Raw genomic sequence first — 23,344 nt, forward strand, 5'->3', positions numbered from 1 at the left:
TTATAGACTTTTACAAAATCTATAGACTCAAAATTTAAGTTGGCTAATGCACTAGGGTGGAACACAATTTTAGTAAAAAACAAGTAAGGAAAATCTAAAGTCGGGCGGGGCCGACTATATTATACCCTGCACCACTTTGTAGATCTAAATTTTCGATACCATATCACATCCGTCAAATGTGTTGAGGGCTATATATAAAGCTTTGTCCCAAATACAAACATTTAAATATCAGTCGATCTGGACAGAATTTGATAGACTTCTACAAAATCTATAGACTCAAAATTTAAGTCGGCTAATACACTAGGGTGGAACACAATGTTAGTAAAAAAATTTGGGAAACATTTAAATCTGAAGCAAAAGGAAACTTCGCAAAAGTTTATTTATGATTTATCGCTCTATATATATGTATTAGAAGTTTAGGAAAATTAGAGTAATTTTTACAACTTTTCGACTAAGCAGTGGCGATTTTACAAGGAAAATGTTGGTATTTTGACCATTTTTGTCGAAATCGGAAAAACATATATATGGGAGCTATATCTAAATCTGAACCGATTTCAACCACATTGGGCACGCATAGCTACATCGCTAATTCTACTCCATGTGCAAAATTTCAACTAAATCGGAGCAAAAAATTGGCCTCTGTGGTCATATGAGTGTAAATCGGGCGAAAGCTATATATGGGAGATATATCTAAATCTGAACCGATTTCAACTAAATTTGGCACGCATAGCTACAATGCTAATTCTACTCCCTGTGCAAAATTTCAACTAAATCGGAGCAAAAAATTGGCCTCTGTGGTCATATGTGTGTAAATCGGCCGAAAGCTATATATGGCACGCATAGCAACAATGCTAATTTGACTCCCTGTGCAAAATTTCAACCAAATTGGGGTAAAACTCTGGCTTCTGGGACCGTATTAGTCTATATCGGGCGAAAGATATATATGGGAGCTATATCTAAATCTGAACCGATTTCAATAAAATTTGGCACACTTGACTATAGTACTAATTGTTCTTCTTGTGCAAAATTTCAACCAAATTGGGGTAAAACTCTGACTTCTGGGACCGTATTAGTCCACATCGGGCGAATGATATATATGGGAGCTATATCTTAATCTGAACCGATTTCTTCTAAAATCAATAGGGATCTATTCTGAGCCAAAACACATATTTGTGCCAAATTTGAAGTCGATTGGACTAAAACTGCGTTTAAACTTGATTACAAAAATGTGTTCGCGGACAGACGGACATCGCTATATCGACTCTAGATATAGAGTCGCCACAGTGTGGCGCAGGGTATAAATATGGGAAACATTTAAATCTTAAGCAATTTTAAGGAAACTTCGCAAAAGTTTATTTATGGTTTATCGCTCGATATATAGAAGTTTAGGAAAATTAGAGTCATTTTTACAACTTTTCGTCTAAGCAGTGGCGATTTTACAAGGAAAATGTTGGTATTTTGACCATTTTTGTCGAAATCAGAAAAACATATATATTGGAGCTATATCTAAATCTGAACCGATTTCAACCACACTGGGCACGCATAGCTACAACGCTAATTCTACTCCATGTGCAAAATTTAAACTAAATCGGAGTTAAAAATTGGCCTCTGTGGTCATATGAGTGTAAATCGGGCGAAAGATATATATGGGAGATATATCTAAATCTGAACCGATTTCAACTGAATTTGGCACGCATAGCTACAATGCTAATTCTACTCCCTGTGCAAAATTTCAACTAAATCGGAGCAAAAAATTGGCCTCTGTGGTCATATGTGTGTAAATCGGCCGAAAGCTATATATGGGAGCTATATACAAATCTGAACCGATTTCAACCAAATTTGGCACGCATAGCAACAATGCTAATTCTACTCCCTGTGCAAAATTTCAACCAAATTGGGGTAAAACTCTGGCTTCTGGGACCGTATTAGTCTATATCGGGCGAAAGATATATATGGGAGCTATATCTAAATCTGAACCGATTTCACACTTGACTATAGTACTAATTGTTCTTCTTGTGCAAAATTTCAACCAAATTGGGGTAAAACTCTGACTTCTGGGACCGTATTAGTCCACATCGGGCGAATGATATATATGGGAGCTATATCTTAATCTGAACCGATTTCTTCTAAAATCAATAGGGATCTATTCTGAGCCAAAACACATATTTGTGCCAAATTTGAAGTCGATTGGACTAAAGCTGCGTTTAAACTTGATTACAAAAATGTGTTCGCGGACAGACGGACATCGCTATATCGACTCTGGATATAGAGTCGCCACAGTGTGGCGCAGGGTATAAATATGGGAAACATTTAAATCTTAAGCAATTTTAAGGAAACTTCGCAAAAGTTTATTTATGGTTTATCGCTCGATATATAGAAGTTTAGGAAAATTAGAGTCATTTTTACAACTTTTCGACTAAGCAGTGGCGATTTTACAAGGAAAATGTTGGTATTTTGACCATTTTTGTCGAAATCAGAAAAACATATATATTGGAGCTATATCTAAATCTGAACCGATTTCAACCAAATTTGGCACGCATAGCTATAATGCTAATTCTACTCCCTGTGCAAAATTTCAACTAAATCGGAGTTAAAAATTGGCCTCTGTGGTCATATTAGTGTAAATCGAGCGAAAGCTATATATGGGAGATATATCTAAATCAGAACCGATTTCAATCAAATTTAGAACACATGACTATATTACTAATTGTACTCCTAGCGCAAAATTTCAACCAAATTGGGCCAAAACTCTGGCTTCTGGGGCCATATAAGTCCATATCGGGCGAAATATATATGGGAGCTATATCTAAATCTGGACCGATTTCCTCCAAAATCATTAGGGTCTATTCTGAGCCAAAACACATACTTGTGCCAAATTTGAAGTCGATTGGACTAAAACTGCGACCTAGACTTTGATTACAAAAATGTGTTCACGGACCGACAGACGGACATGGCTATATCGACTCAGGAACCCACCCTGAGCATTTTTGCCAAAGACACCATGTGTCTATCTCGTCTCCTTCTGGGTGTTGCAAACATATGCAATAACTTATAATACCCTGTTCCACAGTGTGGCGCAGGGTATAAAGATTAGAAACCATTGTATGCGTATGAACCAATTGTCGAAGCACTTTTGCCACCCTGATTGGGGTGTACTCCAAAACATGCATTCTGAACGCATCAACCACTTCTTTAGAAGTCGAAAAACGTTGATCTCTCTCATTTTATTTTTTTACGTACACACAAACAAATATTTTTTGTCTTCAATGACGAATTTAATTAATCCAATGTGTTCAATCACAGAAATGATAGTATCAATTAAAAAATTAATTGAAAGTCAATTGAAAAAGTAATTGATACTATTAATTTTTGCGATTGATTTTTGTTTCCACTAAACAAATTGTTGAATCAATTGAATTTTTTATTGAATATTTTTTAAAACTCAATTAAGGCTTTAATTGGACAAATTTCCAAGATTTTTTTTTTGTACGGAAATAAACAAAGGTAATTTGGTGTCACGTCAGGACTACACAATCGATGTTTTGAGTACTTAAAATGCAGTTGTTTGAGATGTTGAGTGAGAGTGATCCGTCATCAGCGGTTGGTCTTCCTGATTTCTTGGAAGACAACGTGCAAACAAAAGTTTGAGGGCCACTGATAATTGATTGTTTTGCGTTGTTATCACTAAAGCCAATTTAACTTTATTTTAGTTCATGGAAGTTTTATATATTTTGTGAACAATTTTTCTTTAAAATATAAAAGCCAATGGCAGTTTGCAGACGAAACTAGAATATAAGAAGAAAATTCGGTTAACATACATTTTGACTCTGGTGAATAAACTGGTCCCGTACATTAAAAATCGTAACCATTGAAATTGGTTAGGACGAAATGTACCAAAAAAAAAAAAAAAAAAAAAAAAAAAACAATATATGTAGTATGAGAATGAACTATGCAAAACATCTTTGGGATGTTACTTTTTATTTTCGATTTGGTGCTGCATGTCCTTGCCATCGTTTTTGATGTCATTTGGGGATGGCAAATGGATGGGTTTGATGTGGTTGACGCTGTCACGGACTGATTATTTTTTGTATTTTGTCGCCTGGACTTTACCCAACAAAACCACATGTAAACAGCTATAGCGGAGCAAGCCAAACCAGTATTGGAATACCACCACCTATAGATGCCACAACCATAAGCAACAACCCAAGCATTTGGGGCAATAGGAAGGTGGAACCTTAACATACTAACCAGCGAATGGAATAAAAATAAAACAAATTAAGATAATAACAATAAAAATAAAAATAACCATTGCCACACTGTCATTGCCTGCAATTGAATGAATTTCAGGAATCGTAGAAACCCAAAAACAAACATAGTGTGTCAATGCTAGTTGGAGGACTGTGATATTTTGGTATTGCTGCATGCTGGTATTATTATGGCTACATTGGATTATTTGACTACCAAAATTACTTGTTCCCTCATAGAAATTTGTTTCGAACCAAAAGAAACTGAGAGACCACTCCTACGAAAACAAAAAAAAAAAAAAAACTCAACAGAAAATGAAATCAATGCTGTAATAAAAAGGATTGCAAGTTCCAGTTTGCTATTTGCCGTGATGCAGTCACGGGTTTTTCAACGTAATTGAAGCTATTCAAGGTTGATGGTAGAGGAATATTGCCTAATACGGAACGATTGCGATGGTAATTGTTTTGTTAAACCGTGTTGATTTTCAATACTTGTTCGAAATTTTGAAAACAAACATTATTGAAGGAAGACTTGATTAGGTTAGGTATAGTGGCAGACCGTACATTCTTTCAAAAACCCAACCCTTAGACTATAACTGATTACTTGGGGTTTAGTTAAATGCCTAGGTCGTTCCCCCATACTACCCAGTCTGAAAATGTGTTAATATTATTGCCGTAGCTACACACATTTAGTCAGGGGGAAGCTATAGTCCTATCTATCTTACTACAGTATCAATATACAATGAAAAATCAGAAAAAAATTTTCACGAAAATTTTTCCAATTAAAGTCTTAATTGAGTTTTAAAAAATATTCAATTAAAAATTTAACTGATTCAACAAATTTTTTAATTGAAACAAAAATCAATCACACAAATTTATAGTATCAATTAATTTTTTAATTGGCTGTCAATTAATTTTTTTAATTGATACTATCATTTCTGTGATTGAAGACATTCCACTTAAAAAATTAATTGGATCAATTAATTTCGTGATTGAATCAGAAAATTTTTCTTTTTGTGTGTAGGTTTTTTCTAAGGGGAGGCTATTTTTTTTTTTTTTTTGAGGGGTCTAAGCCCTCTCTCTAGAGGCTTATGGTTAATATGCCACAGTTAAACAATTTATATACGTTTGTCAAAGTAAATTAACTTGACAGTTATATCTGCGCAATTATAAGCTTCGTGAAATGGATAAGAACTTAAGTTGAGATGATTCGAGGAACCAAGCTTGCAGAATTAGGGAGGAAATTTTGAGCTAAGTAGGAAATGGTGGCAGGCATTTGCATTCCATGACCCATACTGGAAACGAACAACATAACAAGGTGAATATTTTTTGCTGAACAAATTGGGGCTCCGCTACCACAACTGAATGATAGACAGTAGCATACGGTCAGGATTTGAGTACAAGTGAATCTTACGTGAAGTCATCGGCATATCGACTATTGGAGATTTTTAAATTGTCGGATTGAAGAATCGTCAAGTCAAATTGTACTCTTTGCAAAACTTGATCAATCCACATCTGATGTAAACCTAAGTGGATTTCAAACTCCTATTACCAAAAAACAAAATTTCTTGTTACAAAATGTTTATTTTTGCATTAAATAAAATAATTTTTGTTCCAAAAACACACTCCATTTTTTTTTTTGATATTAAGTTATTATAAGACACATGTTGAAGTATCATAGTAAAACTTTAATTTAAAAATTAAAACAAAAATTTAAATTTAATATAGTAGTATATAATGCCAACTATAATAATAATAAAGATTCTTTATACCGACTAATGGACGCCCAAAACTATGCTCTATAATTGCTTGACTATATGCGATAATGGGTGATAATTGTCTGTTGGTGACAACAACAGCTATGTAGCCCAGTGGATAGTGTGTTGGCTTACAAACTGTGTGATCCACGGTTCGATTCTCCGATCATAAGAAAGGTAAATTTTAAAAAATTATAAAATCGAATTATTTCTTCTACATTGATTGTATTACAGATAAAGGTGCTAAGGATTAAATAAACCTGGTGGAAGTCTGAAAAATGTGAGGGAAGGTGCAATTCCCACCAGGAAGAAATAATTTGGTTAATTTTAGAAAATTTTGATTATTTTTAGAAATTTTTAACCAAACAGTACTAAATACAAACTCTGGCATCACGCCGATGTCGTAAAAATTAGTATACATTTTTCGACAAATTCAAGAAAATTTATTAAACATAATTATTTGTTTTTATTTGTCAAAGAAAATTTTGTAGTTTGAAGGAAAAAATTGGAATTCAAAATTGCAAAAATGTCTTTAGTGTCATACAAAGTTCAAGATGGGCGCATTCGTAGTAAAATTTACAAATTTAAAGAAATAATGAACTATTGTGTGAGACGTACGAATAAAGTATATCTGTGTATAACTTTTTCCAGTTTTTTAGTTCATTTAACTAACGTACGCAAAAAATTACACTAGTTTACAAAATAAAGTTTTTTTCATGTACATTTGATGAGACGTGACTTTTTGATGTATTTTAATCTGCTGAATTACAAAAAAAATAATTTTTATGGAACAGTTTTTGAGATATCCCGTTATTTTTAGTATTTCGCTCTTTTTCCACTAAACAAATTATATCTCGAGTTAGAAATGTCCGATTTTATCGTTGTTGGTACTTAAATGAAAGGTATTAAGATGACGAACAATCGTGTATAATTGGATCTGTAACACTAGGTCACAAATAACAAAATTTTCTCTGTTATTTGTTTCTAGCATACTTTTTCCCATTGATTTTGACCTACTAAACACGAAAATGAGTTTTAAAAATTTTTCTGTCGATTGGTTTTCGAGATACAAAATTTTGAACTTTTTTTTAAATTTTTGGAGGTACACTTACAATTTTGAGCATATCTTTCGTCTGCTTTGACCTATTTGATCCTACTACTACTCAAATTAAAGAAAATTGAGCCGTCTACAACTCATTCTCAGAAAATTTTCAAATTATATGGTTTTTCTGCCACATTTTTACTAAAAAAACGCCGTTTTTTAACCTTTTTAAGCCGCCAACGTTTTGATGTTTACCGATTTGAAAATTTTCTGAGAATGAGTTGTAGACGGCTCAAAATTCTTTAATTTGAGTAGTAGTAGGTCAAAGAAGACGAAAGATATGCTCAAAATTGTAAGTGTACCTCCAAAAATGTAAAAAAAAAGTTAAAAAATGTATATCTCGAAAACCAATCGACAGAAAAATTTTTAAAACTCATTTTCGTGTTTAGTAGGTCAAAATCAATGAGAAAAATTATGCTAGAACCAAATAACAAAACGACTGATGGCTAGTGTAATAAGTTTGTACTTTTCCGGCGGAAAAGGGTCACTGTAAAACATGATTTTTATACCCTTCACCACTACTGTGGTACAGGGTATAATAAGTTTGTGCATTTGTATGTAACGCCAAGAAGGAGTAATCATAGACCAACCTTTTAGTATACGGATCGGCTTAGAATTAAATTCTGAGTCGATTTAGCGATGTCCGTCTGTCTGTCTGTCCGTCTGTCTGTCCGTCTGTCTGTCTGTCTGTCTGTCTGTCTGTCTGTTGATGTATTTTTGTGTGCAAAGTACAGCTCGCAGTTTTAGTCCGATTGTCCTAAAATTTGGTATAGGGTCCTGTTTCGGCTCAAAGACGATCCCTATTGATTTTGGAAAAAATCGGTTCAGATTTAGATATAGCTGCCATATATATTTTTCGCCGATCTGGTCATAATTGGCGTGTATATCAACCGATCTTCCTTAAATTCCGTACATCCGAATATTTATGGGTCTCGAAAAACTTGCAAAATACCAGCCAAATCGGTTCAGATTTAGATATAGCTCTCCTATATAGCTTTCGCCCGATTTACACTCATTTGCCCAAAGAGGCCAATTTTTAACTCCGATTTGGTTGAAATTTTGCACAGGGAGTACAATTAGCATTGTAACTATGCGTGCCAAATTTGGTTGAAATCGGTTCAGATTTGGATATATCTCCCATATATAGCTTTCGCCCGATTTACACTCATATGACCACAGAGGCCAATTTTTAACTCCGATTTAGTTGAAATTTTGCACAGGGAGTAGAATTAGCATTGAAACTATGCGTGCCAAATTTGGTTGAAATCGGTTCAGATTTGGATATATCTCCCATATATAGCTTTCGCCCGATTTACACTCATATGACCACAGAGGCCAATTTTTTGCTCCGATTTAGTTGAAATTTTGCACAGGGAGTAGAATTAGCATTGTAGCTATGCGTGCCAAATTTGGTTGAAATCGGTTCAGATTTAGATATATCTCCCATATATAGCTTTCGCCCGATTTACACTCATATGACCACAGAGGCCAATTTTTAACTCCGATTTAGTTGAAATTTTGCACAGAGAGTATAATTAGCATTGTTGCTATGCGTGCCAAATTTGGTTGAAATCGGTTCAGATTTAGATATAGCTCCCATATATATGTTTTTCTGATTTCGACAAAAATGGTCAAAATACCAACAATTTCCTTGTAAAATCGCCACTGCTTAGTCGCAAAGTTGTAAAAATGACTTTAATTTTCCTAAACTTCTAATACATATATATCGAGCGATAAATCATAAATAAACTTTTGCAAAGTTTCCTTAAAATTGCTTCAGATTTAAATGTTTCCCATATTTTTTTACTAACATTGTGTTCCACCCTAGTGCATTAGCCGACTTAAATTTTGAGTCTATAGATTTTGTAGAAGTCTATCAAATTCTTCCAGATCGAATGATATTTAAATGTATGTATTTGGGACAAACCTTTATATATAGCCCCAAACACATTTGACGGATGCGATATGGTATCGAAAATTTAGATCTACAAAGTGGTGCAGGGTATAATATAGTCGGCCCCGCCCGACTTTAGACTTTCCTTACTGGTTTTTTTTTAAATTTGCCCTTTTTGAAGCGAAAAATTAAAAATAACGGGATATCTCAAAAACTGTTCCATAAATTTTTTTAACATTTTTTCGAATGCAGCAGATCAAAATACATAAGAAAAGTCACATATTTTCAAATGTACATTATCAGTGTAAACAAGTGTTACCACAAAAATTACAGCGAAGAACAATTTTGAAATTATATGTTTGTCTAAAATTTCTTTTAAGAAGAAATAATTATGTGGTAACTCGGATAGAATGCTTAAGGAAATCTTTCAATTGAAAATAGAAGGTAAGCAAAATTTACACAGTTTACCTTATTTTAATTCATGAGAATTTCTTTATTTTAGTTAAATTTTGCCAAACTTGGGAACATTTTTCTTATTAAAAATTTTTTTTGCTTACTTTAATGACGTGAACTGAAAATGAGAAAAATACAAATGAAGTACGCAATTTTACTAAATTGAAAAGTATTTCACAATATATTAAAATTGTTGAAGACTATCTAAATTACATTCATAAGTTTCTCAAAAGATTTTTATTTTTTAAATGTGTCTGTCTTGAACTTTATGTAGGACTAAAGACATTTTAACAATTTTTAACTTCGTTCAAAATATTAAATTTTTTTAAACAACATACAAACATTTATTATGTTTAATAAATTTTCTTCAATTTGAACAAAAATTATTAACTGATTTATATCATGTTGCAATAGTTAATATGTAGTTTTTAACTAAAATATTTTTAGTTAAAAATTTCAAAAACAAAACTACAGTTTTCTTTTATAGTGGGTTCACCTTTTAGTCCCTAAGACGATTCAATTTGGAAAGAAAAATCTTTAATACTTACATGTAAGACACTCAGATATATCGACTCATTTGTGGATTTTTTGAGTAGCTTATTTGCTGTCACCTTGGTGTGATAGGCCACATTACATTGGGGATCCAGTTTCGATGTCCATTCCATAAGAGAATAATTGAGGGTCCAAATCAATTTGGTGTGCATATCACTGCATTTCAGAGGACTAAAAACAAAACAGAAACGAAACTTTCAACAAAGGGAATGGAAAACAAGTTAACCACTATACATACCTATCCTCAATCAAGCCATGCTTATCAATATAGGACAAAATGATATCCTTCAAGCGAATCAATTCATCACTCAATCGGCCAATGGTGGTATTCGTTTTGGCATAACTCTCCAATAGACTCAAAAGACCATTCAGAGCAGCACAGCGTACAAACAAATGGGATGACTTCAAATAGTTCTTAATTAAGGCCTCCAGATTTAACATTTCCATATGGGATGGAATCAACATGCCCTTGGTCTTGCATAGTAAATATATCAAATGTTGATGGGAAATGGTATCGTCCATGGGTATGTGCGATTTGAGATAATCTGCCTTCTCCCAAATCTGTTTAATTTGCTCACGATTTTCACAAATTTCGGTAAATTTTACTAAATTTGGTAAAATTAAAATGTGATTTTGCTATAGAAACAGAAGAAAGAAAAAACAAAAAGGAAATATGTTAGAGGCAAATGGAAAAATACATCAATTCTCAGCGAAAAAAAGTAGCTGTCTAAAAAATATCACACACACACAGTCATACAAACATTCATACCTACGCAAATATTATTCTTTTGTAAGTCTTTTATGGCACATTCACTGCTACGGGCAAAGTTTCAATGTGTGTTTGCATGTGGATGTTCATAATTTGCATACGTTTCAGTGAATTCCATCCACAAATTCATGTGCGAAATGTGCATCCGTTTAAATGCGTTTATCCCATGGCATATGAACACCGAGAAGTTCTACATCATTCGCCATTTAACCAACTTTTTTTTTCTTCTCGTGTTGCATACGCATCACGTACAAAGAGAACTGAATTGACTTTTTTGCAGTTATTTTTCTACTCCTGTCGTGCTCTAATATGGCTATAATTTTTATCCTATCTAGTATTGTGCTTCAACTATGAAGCCTTGGTGCAGGATATGACTTTGACTTTTAACAGCTGCTACACACGGATGTGAGGAGTATATTGCCATATATACGATGGCATCTTTCAATTTTCTAACTCAAAAATATAATTTTGATAGCTAGCTGGATAATTTTTGAAATCATTAGCAAATGTTGTATTAACTCTTATGGAAGCTACTGATAATTAGCGACGGCAAGTGGAAACATTGTAGTTTTGATATTTGAAAAAATTTTGAAACTAAGACAAGGTTGAGTTAATTGCATTTACATATAGTAGCCACTTAAGATTTAAACAAGTATATACAACAGTAAGTTCGGCCGGGCCGAATCATAAATACCCACCACCATGAATCACATATTATGGTTTCCTTTGAAATTTCAGGTGGGTTTGATGACAGATCAAACAGACCAGTTCAACCAGTACACTTCCCGAAGATAAATTTAAAGATTTTATTTTTTGAAATCTTAAATCTGTAGATTTTCACCCGAGAAGTAAAATCTGGAAATTTTTACATTGAGTTTCAAGCATGATCAGTGCGCCTTCTATACCCTCAAGAAGTGAAATGGGCCTATATGAAGGCCTTACCAAATGGACCGATAAAAACTTAATCTAATACACGTTTTTGTGAGCCTAAAATACCGGAATATTTACAATTTCAGGCAAATCGGATAAAAACTACGGTTTCTAGAAATCCAAGATCCCAAATTGGGAGGTCGGTTTATACTACTCCCTGTGCAAAATTTCAACTAAATCGGAGTTAAAAATTGGCCTCTGTGGTCATATGAGTGTAAATCGGGCGAAAGCTATGTATGGGATATATATCTAAATCTGAACCGATTTCCACCAAATTTGGCACGCATAGCTACAATGCTAATTCTGCTCCCTGTGCAAAATTTCAACTAAATCGGAGCAAAAAATTGGCCTCTGTGGCCATATGAGTGTAAATCGGGCGAAAGCTATATATGGGAGCTATATCTAAATCTGAACCGATTTCAATAAAATTTGGCACACTTGACTACACTACTAAGTGTACTCCTAGTGCAAAATTTCAACCAAATTGGGGTAAAACTCTGGCTTCTGGGACCGTATCAGTCTATATCGGGCGAAAGATATATATGGGAGCTATATCTAAATCTGCACCGATTTCAATAAAATTTGGCACACTTGACTATAGTACTAATTGTTCTTCCTGTGCAAAATTTTAAACAAATTAGGGTAAAATTCTGGCTTCTGGGGCCATATAAGTCCATATCGGGCGAAATATATATGGGAGCTATATCTAAATCTGAACCGATTTCTTCCAAAATCAGTAGGGATCTATTCTGACACACGTACTTGTGCCAAATTTGAAGTCGATTGGACTAAAACGGCAACCTAGACTTTGATTACAAAAATGTGTTCACGGACAGACCGACATCGCTATATCGCCTCAAGAGCACACCGTGACCATTTTTGCCAAAGACACCATGTGTCTATCTCGTCTCCTTCTGGGTGTTGCAAACATATGCACTAACTTATAATACCCTGTTCCACAGTGTGGCGCAGGGTATAAAAAGAAATGTAGAAAAATTTCCTATATTCGAACAAGTGTGTTTCCTGAAGTTTTGAAAGGATTGAATACTTTGTAATATGAATTAACTAAAATATTTTTCTATGCCAAGTGTTATTCGTATGTATGATAAGCTTTCTATAATAAAGGAAGTCAGAATTATCATTTTATAAGAAATTTTACTAAATTCGAGGAAACTTGGTTTTAGTTCGGTTTTTGTTTATTTTTGAATAGAATGCTTTGTTATTAGTGAATAACAATTTTTTGTTCAGTAGTACATTCTTATACCCAGCGAAGAAAACTGTATTAGTAAAATTCCATGCCTTATTCTAGTTAATGAACTATTCCTAACTGCTTTCAGTTTAGGATTTTTTTTTACTGAAGCAAGTAAATTTTATTATTTCACACAAAAATTTAACTGAATGAAAATAAAATGGCTAAACTAAATTGATGAACATTTTTTCCTTTAGTTTCGAAGACACTTTTTTCTGGGTGTACCAACTAGAAAAATATCTAACCTTTGTGGTAGAATTCTATCACCTGTGGCAACCGGTGAGTGAGGCATTGTGCCCATCGGTCAAAAAGTCCATTAGTAAATGTTTATCCCGATTATTAATCGATTATCAATATTCGATTTTAGTTGGAACACCAAACCAAAACGATTTTCATAACTACTAAAAGCATTTTAGTCGAAAAGGAAATTAACAAAAAGTGGACTTCGGCTTTTCTTCATGAAAAGTCGTACAATTTTTTGTTTTTATTTATTTATGAAAATTTAGTATGAGACAAACTCCAATATACCATATTATCAGTAGGATTGGTTTGGACCTTTAACTCACTTACTCCTTTAAAATAAAAACAAATGCTAAAAAGTTCAACTTACCTCAATCATTTGCATCAGAACATCGAATATTAACTGGGAACTACTTTTGTAGTCAACACCAGATTGTCGTGTGAAATATTGATAATTTCGATAGGCTGTATTGGCAGCAGTTCCACTCAAATGCTTTGCGGTTTGTTCACCTGTCAGTGATGGCGATTTAGTTGTAGTTTCCTCGAAATTGTCATTCTCTTCAAGCGATGATTGTCTTGAAGATGAATTCATCTCCATTTGTTGCCAAATGAAATTTAAATCAAATTGATTGGGACCGAAATATTGCGTTCCAATTACCGAATCCGTTTGTAGATTTCTCTCCAAATTACTTTGATAGAAAACATTCGAAGGTGAAATTATCAATTGAATTTCATGTAATTTTTTCAAGCTGTAAAAAACCAGAAAGGTATGTAATTTATTAAAAGCATTTTCGTTTTTAATTTTAATTTCAATCTATAAATTCACTGTATGTAGCAAATACATAAAAATATAATTAAAAAGCTTTTTAATACAAATTTGTATACTAGCATAAAGTTGGTGTAATGATAGTTTTATGTTTCGTTATTTTGTTATTTTGGCTTTTTGGTTTGTAATGACTTTTTTGTAGTTTTTGCCACAGTTATTCTTCAATGTGCAAGAAAAAACGAGTTATTAAAAATATTATCAAACTGGAGGAGGAGGAGTAAATATGAATATTAACCTTTTTTTGAGAATGTCTACAGAAAAACCATGGTCGTTAAACAAAGAACATATATGAACGTATATGGATGGATATTAGAAGTAGCGATTTAAAATGAATGGGGTTTTGTTTCATAGACTCATTCGTATCAACTTTTCCTTAACCAAAATCCAAAGACAGGCGTCTGGAGTTCCATATGCTAAAAACCCACAGACACAAAGAAAAATAAAGGATACAATTTTTTGGTGGATGGTAGAGACTATTGCTTTGATAAAGGGCTACAGAGGAAGTATACAAATAACAGAGGATGGAGGATGGAAAACCTGGTGAAGGATGGTGGACACTGATAAAAATGTCGGAACTGGTATCATTTTCGGAGAGAGTTGTTGCCTGCGCAAGAGGAAAAGAGAAAAATGTTGGGTAGCTGCCAGTGTGACCAGATATAAAACAAAAATTTACAGGTAAATTAACTTTAAAATAATGTTAAAAACAATATAAAAATGTCAGAAATTAATGCAAAATCTAAATCTAAAAAAATAATGCTAACTTTAAATTTCTATCTCAAACGCCTTCTCCGGGAGATTTACTGGCAAAGGTTTGCCTAAAAAATCACGCGAGTTATATATATATATGAAACTCCTACTGGTTTCATATTTCGCCGGGTTAAAAGCCTTCACATTTAATAATACATGAGTCAGAATGATTGGAAGAATAGTGTGACACATATATTTGGAACCTAAATTTGAAAAAAATGCCGACTTTTTGTAAGTGTAGCTGTAAAATAATATGCCAAATTTTATTAAGATCAGTTAATAAATAAGAGCTGGCATACATGGGAGCAAATTCGAAATCTGAACATTAAATATTATCGTATGCAAAAATGATTGAAGACCGGTTACTAAATACGCCAAGTGTTGGACAGACTGAATCGAAGATCGAAACGTTGCCAAATTTGAAGACGATTGGACCTATACTTTCAACACAAAAATTCGTGGACAGACAGAAAGACGGACATTGCTAAAATTGTTTCTCAGACGATCGGTATACTAAACTATTGGTTTGAATCCGCTCTTTCTGAATGTTACATACAAATTAACGAACTTATTATAGTAACAAGTACCAATATATTTGAAAATTTTCGAATAATGCTAAAAATGCTAAATTAATAATTGAAACAAGTATATACAGCAGTAAGTTCGGCCGGGCCGAATCTTAAATACCCACCACCATGAACCAAATATTAGGGTTTCCTTTGAAATTTCAGGAGGGACTATATCAGATTCTGGATTTATAAGAACCAAAATTTTAGAGGAATCATTAACATCTCTTGTAAATGTGCAAGAAAATTATAAAATAACGTCTTGATTTGAAATCTTAAATCTGTAGATTTTCACCTGAGATGTAAAATCTGGAAATTTTACATTGAGTTCCAAGCAATTTTCATGATCAGTGCGCCTTCTATACCCTCAAGAAGTGAAGTCGATCTTTATGGCGGCATTACCAAAAGGACCGATAAAAACTTAATCCGATACACGTGTTTGTGAGCCTAAAATACCAGAATATTTACAATTTCAAGCAAATCGGATAAAAACTACGGTTTCTAGAAACCCAAGGAGTTAAATCAGGAGATCGTTCTTATGGAGGCTATACTAAAATATGGACCGATATTCACCGTTTTCGGCACACCTCTTTATGGCCCGAAAATACCTCTAGATTTCCAATTTCAGGCAAATTGGATAAAAACTCCGGATTCTAGAAGCCCAAGAAGTAAAATCGGGATATCGGTCTATATGGGGGCTATATCAAAACATGGACCGATACTCACCATTTGTGGCAAACCTCTTTATGGTCCTAAAATATCAATAAATTTCCAATTTCAGGCAAATTGTATATAAACTACGAATTCTATAAACCCAAGATGTAAAATCGGGAGATCGGTCTATATGGGGGCTATACCAAAACATGGAACGATACGGACCATTTTCGGCACACCTTTTGATGGTCCTCAAGTACCTCTAGATTTTCAATTTCAGGCAAATTGGATAAAAACTACGGTTTCTATAAGCCCAAGACCCCAAATCGGGAGGTCGGTTTATATGGGGACCATACCAAAACATGGACCGATGCTCACCATTTTTGGCACACCTCTTTACGGTTCTAAAGTACCTCTCGATATCCAATTTCAGGTAAATTGAATAAAAACTGCGGTTTCTATAAGTCCAAGAAGTAAAATCGGGAGATCGGTCTATATGGGGGCTATACCACAGTGTTGCCAGGTGATTTTTGATTCTTCCCCCCAAATCTTAAGAAAAAAAAACCCCTAAATAGGTCTAGACTTTTTTCAAAAACCCCCAAAAAATTTAAGAATGTTAATAAGTCAAAAAGGTGTCCCAAAATTCGTTAAAAAATCCTGCAGTGTTACACTTTACAAATTAAATTTAACACAAATATATATACTAAAAAAATTTTTTTTCTGAAGAACAAAATTTCTTTTGAAGTAAATAAAAATCAGTAGATAACATCATTATACCACTTTTCACAAATTCGGGTTTATTTGTCTAAAATTTCGTTCCTGAGGAAAGTAATTTTTCTATGGGTATAATAATACAAAATGTATATCAATATAAAGAGCAGACAAAACAATATAATTCAATGTATAAATCTTTCAAATCAAATTAATTAAAACAATGGCTTATAAAGTACAAATAATAGAAATAAAAAATAAAAAAAATTAAAGTTCAGTAAATATATACATTATTCGGCAAAATTGCAGGCGTGAAATTATGAGACCAATAATTTAATGTTACAATACCATTTCTTAATTTGTTTTTATTTGTATCAAATATTAAAAATGCCCTTCAACAGATGCGTTTAAAACAGAATGTCATTGCTTACTTGTTTGTATTTAAGAACATGGGTTGACTTCCCTCTTTTTTTTTTAAATTCATGCCAGAATTGTTCTAAATTTTGTTGAGAATTGCTCCACTTTATAGGGTTTAAAATAATTTATTACCCCCAAAAATCCCCCCAAATAAATGTTACCCCTAAAAATCCCCCTAAACGTGTAAAAAACCCCTAAATTTGGGGGGAAAACCCCCAACCTGGCAACACTGCTATACCAGAACATGAACCGTTACTCACCATTTTTTGGCACACCTCTTTATGGTCATAAAATACCTCTAGATTTAAAATTTAAGGCAAATTGGATAAACACTAAAAGCCCAAGACCCCAAATCGGGAGGTCGGTTTATATGGGGCCTATATCAAACCATGGACCGATATAACCCATCTTCGAACTTGACCTGCCTGCAGACAAAAGACGAGTTTGTGCAAAATTTCAGCACGATTGCTTCATTATTGAAGACTGTAGACATCCGATCCGGCTGAAATTTGGTACATGGTGTTAGTATATGGTCTCTAACAACCATGCAAAAATTGGTCCACATCGGTCAATAATTATATATAGCCCCCATATAAACCGATCACCAGATTTGACATCCGGAGCCTCTTGGAAGACCAAAATTCATCTGATTCAGTTGAAATTTGGTACATGGTGTTAGTATATGGTCTCTAACAACCATGCAAAAATTGGTCCACATCGGTCCATAATTATATATAGCTCCCATATAAACCGATCCCCAGATTTAACCTTCGATGCCTTTTGGAGGAGCAAATTTCATCCGAGTAGTTGAAATGTGGTACATTGTGCTAGTATATGGTCGTTAACAATCATGCCTAACTAGGTTCATATCGGTCTATAGTTATATATGGCCCTCAGATAAATCGATCCCCAGTCACACAAAAATTGGTCCATATCAAGTTCATAATTGTATATAGCCCCCATATAGCCCCCATATTTCAATTCTGGATACCTTGCCACCGGTATCCATGGTGGAGGGTACATAAGATTCGGCCTGGCCGAACTTACGGCCGTATATACTTGTTTTTTTTTTAATTTATTTTTGTATGGTGGGTTTGGTTATCAAAAACTATTTGGTTCAAGTGGATGAGATTACATACCAACATTATTTCGATTAATGATAAAATACAAACGAAATCTCATTTCTATCAGTCATTGTTTATTTTTAAAATTAATCTTCCAAAATGAAATAATCTGCGAACATATACTTCCATTATTAGCCCTGTATCTGTCAAAGTGTTAGTGATATGAATTACACAAACACACACACCTTGACCCACAACCACCAGGGACTATGATCATCAACTTTGTTCTATGAGAAGTTTAATTATTGGCATTACATTGTGTGGAACTTGCATTTATTTGTGCGGACTTACAACACATTTGTCCAGACTATGGCTATGGTTTGTTTGTCTAGCAGAGGATGATGATGGTGATGATGACGATGATGGCATAAATATGACCATCAAAAAGTGTTAAAGCATCTGTTGTTTACACATTTTCACTTTTTACTACACTTTTTTGCTGGATTTTTTTTTTTTTTTTGCTTTTGCACATCCGAATGTGTTTGGGTGTGTGTGTACGTGAGAATAAAAATTTATTTAATGGTTTTTGCAAAAACAACAACAAAATCCGGATGTTGTTTGGAAGCTATAAAAAAATTGTATTTAAGCCACAAATATTTCCGTATTTCACATGAATGTTTTGCACACTTTCACACAGCAAAAATGATGAGATTAACAACCAAGTATGGGTCATTTGGAAAAAATGAGTTTTAGTTTTTTTCAAATAAAATTTCATTGTTTTTTATGCTATGCAATGCAAGCATAACATACTCGTACATACATGAAATTCACATAATGTCAACAATTTGATGGTATCATTGCAGGATATCCATCATCTTAATAAGGATATGTGATGTAGCACAGGAAAATTGTTAACTTGCGATATATCGTATTCGCCTTGATTTTGACAGTTTTGTTTTTAAACTCTCCAAATGTTTTTTGACTTTGGATATTGAAAAAGAAAAAGACCTTAAGGCCATAAATGGCCATAAATCGAAACTTGTATGTACAGTGTAGCTGATATGTATTTTAACCAACTTCTTTAGATTTCACTTGGTATTTAATAATCCAATGAATAATTATTTCCGAACAAAATGTTTAATTATATTTATACCCTTCACTACTACTGTGGTACAGGGTATAATAATTTGTGGATTTGTATGTAACGCCTACACAGAAAAAAGTAAACACTTTTATAGGAAGAATAAACTAACTCGTACGAAAATTTAACTAAATTTTAGTACACATTTTGAGATTTCCCCAAAGCGTTGTTACAACCAGGAACATTTAATGCCATGTTGTGCTTTTTAACTACAGTTCACGAAATTACACCCTCTAATAGAAGAAAATATTAAATAAAAGTTAAGAAGAAAATCATTTTAACCATACAGTAGTTCATTCTTACTATTTTTGGGAATCGTACGAAAATTTTCATTTGCTTTAGTTCATATTGAACTTATGTGTAAGGTCATATACTCACGTTTAGTTCATAAAATATTTGAGACATATATAAAAAAAAAAAACAAAATATCATTGCGCTTTGGAAAATTTCGCAAAAAGTAATAAAATTTAACTATTAAAAAATAATTTTTTTACAATAAAAATAAGTTAAATTCAGCGTTAGTTTAACTACGGAAATTTTTTTCTGTGTAGAAGAAAAAGTGTGAGACCCAACGTTTAGTAATTAAATTCTGAGTCGATTTAGCGATGTCCGTCTGTCTGTCCGTCCGTCTGTCTGTATATGTAATTTTGTGTGCAAAGTACAGCTCGCCGTTTAAGTCCGATCTTCCTCAAATTTGGTACAGAGTAGGGTTTTATTTTTCCCGGACTTTTTGCATTCCCGGGAAAGCGGGATCCCGAGTAAATATTACTCAAATTGTCTTATATCATGAATACGTATGTATCGCCCGATAAATCATAAATGTTCTTTTGTAGAATTGTATCAAAATTGATCTAGCTTTCATCCCAGGGTATTAGGCGATTTAAGTTTTAATTCTAGCGATTTTGTACAAGTAAAAAAAAATTCTCTCCAAATCATTTGAGATATAAATATTTGTATATGGAATATAAACCTTGATAATAACTCCCAACAAATTTGAAGGAGTTGAGATGGTAACACAAATTTTGGTCTACATAGTGGTGACGGGTATAGTATAGTCGGCCCCGCCCGACTTTAGACTTTACTTACTTGTTTTAATTAGAAATATTTTTTTTTTTTAAATAATTAATCGTTATTTTATTTAAATTTTATTTAACGACCGATTTTCATGAATTCAGCAATGTTATTCGTATTTATTTGTCAACTATAATTAAATTGGACACAAGGTAAATCTGTTTGACAATGATTAAAACTGCAAAATATCTTCAATATAGGGTCACAATAGTCAACACCATAATCAATCAAGACAAATAATCAATCAACTGTAAATTAAGGCCCCTTATTACAAATAAAAAATATATATAGTTTGAACTTAAATAATATTAATAAGCCATTTGTGATACCCAGTCTCCAATCATATTTTCCAAAATTTCCAAACAAAAATTCCGCATAATAGCGATTTCATAAAGGAATACATCGAAAAAATAAGTAATTTCAAGACACGCCACTAAATTGCATGACAGTTTAAGACACATCATACCAACATTCATCCATAAAAACAAACCCGGAACACACAAATACTAATACACATGGCATACATATGTATACAGAAATATTCCATGATTTTTCTTGATATTAGGAAAACCCTTAGGAACCATAAAGTAGTCTAAATTGTTTTTCTAACTTTAAATGTCCTTGATGCATAGACATGTAAACTTCCACACCATATTCTCTGTATGTGTATGCATTCACGTGGCCACACTCAATAGTTAGTTATGCAATGCAAAGTATGAATGTCCTTTAATTTCTCTTTAAGGAGTTTTCCTTCGTTATATTCTGTTGTCATATTTTTGGTCAATTGGCCAATATCGGGAAGTCTAATGGACTAGCTACAAATCGAGGGTTCTATGATAATAAAGGGTTAAATCTTTTTGATTAAAGAAGAAAAATAAAGCCAACATCTAAATACTACCTACTTCGAGTCTGATAAGAAAAGGAATATGATCACTTCAAACATGTTTCAAGAGCATAATTTTATTTTTGCGACAAAAATGTCTCATGTCCTCCGTTCGAAAATAACAATTTTGAGGTAATCACATTCCTTCTCTGAGTGTAGGGAAAGCATCATTAAAATTATGCATCTTTAAATTTGACTCATTCTGTTATAGACACATGTCTCAGAACTAAAACAAATTGTCCTTAGTGCATAGACAGTAGATATACAGTTTGGTTCAATAAAATAATCTTAAATAAGCCGATATTTTGAATCGTTGAAATAAAGATAAAACGCTTCAAAATTAGGCTGAGATTTATTTCGAGGATATTGCATAATGGATTTAATGAATTTTCTTTATTTAAATCAGACCTTTGAAGTGTCAGGTAATGTAAAGGAAAAGGTAAAGGTAAAGAAAATGGAAAATTTCTATGATTGCCTGCTATTATTGAGATTGGCAACAAAGATCAAAATACGAGGGCGGTTCGGAAACTTCTTAGAAAAGTTCTTAGCCTATCAATGAAAGAGAATAGTTAGTTTTTCAAAAATATTTTTATTTTTCAATATAATCTCCTGAAACTTCAATACACTTAGTCCAACGCTTTTCTAGCAATTCTATCCCTTGATTAAAATAGTTTTCCTCAAGGTCTTCAAAATAGTGGTTTACAACTGTAATTGCATCTTCATTTGAGGTAAAACGCTTGCCAGCAAGGAATTTTTTAAGATTTGGGAACAAGTAAAAGTCACTGGGAACTAAATCAGGAGAATAAGGTGGGTGGTCAAGCAACTCGTACTTTAATTCGTTGATTTTAGCCATTGTTAAAACACTCTTGTGCGCTTGTGCGTTGTCTTGATGAAAAATTATTTTTTTGTGTTGTAAGCCAGGACGTTTTTCTGCAATTTGTACATTTAATTGATCCAAAAGGTTGCAACAGTACTCTGAATTTATTGTTTTACCCTTTTGCAGATAGTCAATCAATAAAATACATTTGAAGTCCCAAAACAAACCGTTGCCATAACCTTACCAGCTGATTGAATTGTTTTTGCCTTCTTTGGGGTACGTCCTCCATCTATTGGTTGGATTGTTCCTTTTTCTCTGGAGTATAGTGGTGGATCTATGTCTCATCAACAATTATGAAACGACGCTTAAAATCCATTTTATTTCGCTTAAAACGATCAAAACAAGCTTGAGAGATGTTCATTCTTACACCCATCTTGCAGAAAGCTTTTTCATCTGTAGTTCTTCATGCAAAATTAAATGGACTCGATCATTTGAGATGCCCATGATATTAGCAATTTCACGCACTTTTATTCGTCGATCATTTAATACCATATCATGCACTTTGGCTACAATTTCTGTTGTTGTTGCTGTTTTTGGACGTCCACTACGTGGTTCATCTTCAATGCTTGTACGACCACGTTTAAATTCAGCAATCCAATTTTTTACTGTTGCATATGAAGGAGCACTTTCACCTAACACATTCACCATATTATTATGAAATTCTTGTTCCGATAACCCTTTTTATGTAAATATTTAATGACAGCACACATTTCTAATTTTTCCATTGTAAAAAAATTGCGGATGCGTCTTTTTTGAACACCTGTTTCTATATGAAGGAGTTGCCAGATCGAAAGAAAATTTAACATGTGTTCATAACAGAGATGGAAGTATCCAAAGCACTTAACTTTTTTCTGTTTATACCGCGCTTTTTGTGCTAGGCTAAGAAGTTTCCGAACTGCCCTCGTATTTTGACCTTACCTTAAAAATTGTGGTATTAATTCCGACACATATATCTTTAATGCAAAGTTTTATTTTATTTATTTAAACTATACTAAACTTATAGTAAATATAAGATGAGTATAGGAAAATAGAGGGAAGCTTTAGCAACTGAGGCCATTAGCTAAGTAAAGTTTTATCTTTAATACAAAGTTCTATATCTCAGATAATTTAAAGATTGTTTCTTCAATTTAAATATGTTTTTCTTTACTTTAAATTTCTTTACTTTAAAAAAATTAGACTTTAACGTAAAGATTTCTT

At 33.1% G+C, this 23,344-nt stretch overlaps 1 protein-coding gene across 2 annotated transcripts in view; it reads right to left on the reverse strand.

The window, feature by feature from the left end:
* htt (huntingtin) overlaps positions 1 to 23,344 on the reverse strand; it is a 152,649-nt gene that overhangs the window by 17,554 nt on the left and 111,751 nt on the right. For both annotated transcript variants that reach the window (XM_075294654.1, XM_075294652.1), the window contains 3 exons: positions 13,561 to 13,939; positions 10,241 to 10,638; positions 9,999 to 10,173 (listed from right to left, as the gene is read on the reverse strand). In XM_075294654.1, coding sequence (XP_075150769.1) covers positions 9,999 to 10,173; positions 10,241 to 10,638; positions 13,561 to 13,939 — 952 coding nt within the window. The remainder of the gene's footprint in view (positions 1 to 9,998; positions 10,174 to 10,240; positions 10,639 to 13,560; positions 13,940 to 23,344) is intronic.

The sequence above is a fragment of the Haematobia irritans genome, chromosome 1 (genome assembly GCF_050003625.1).
Source record: "Haematobia irritans isolate KBUSLIRL chromosome 1, ASM5000362v1, whole genome shotgun sequence".
NCBI lineage: Eukaryota > Metazoa > Arthropoda > Insecta > Diptera > Muscidae > Haematobia > Haematobia irritans.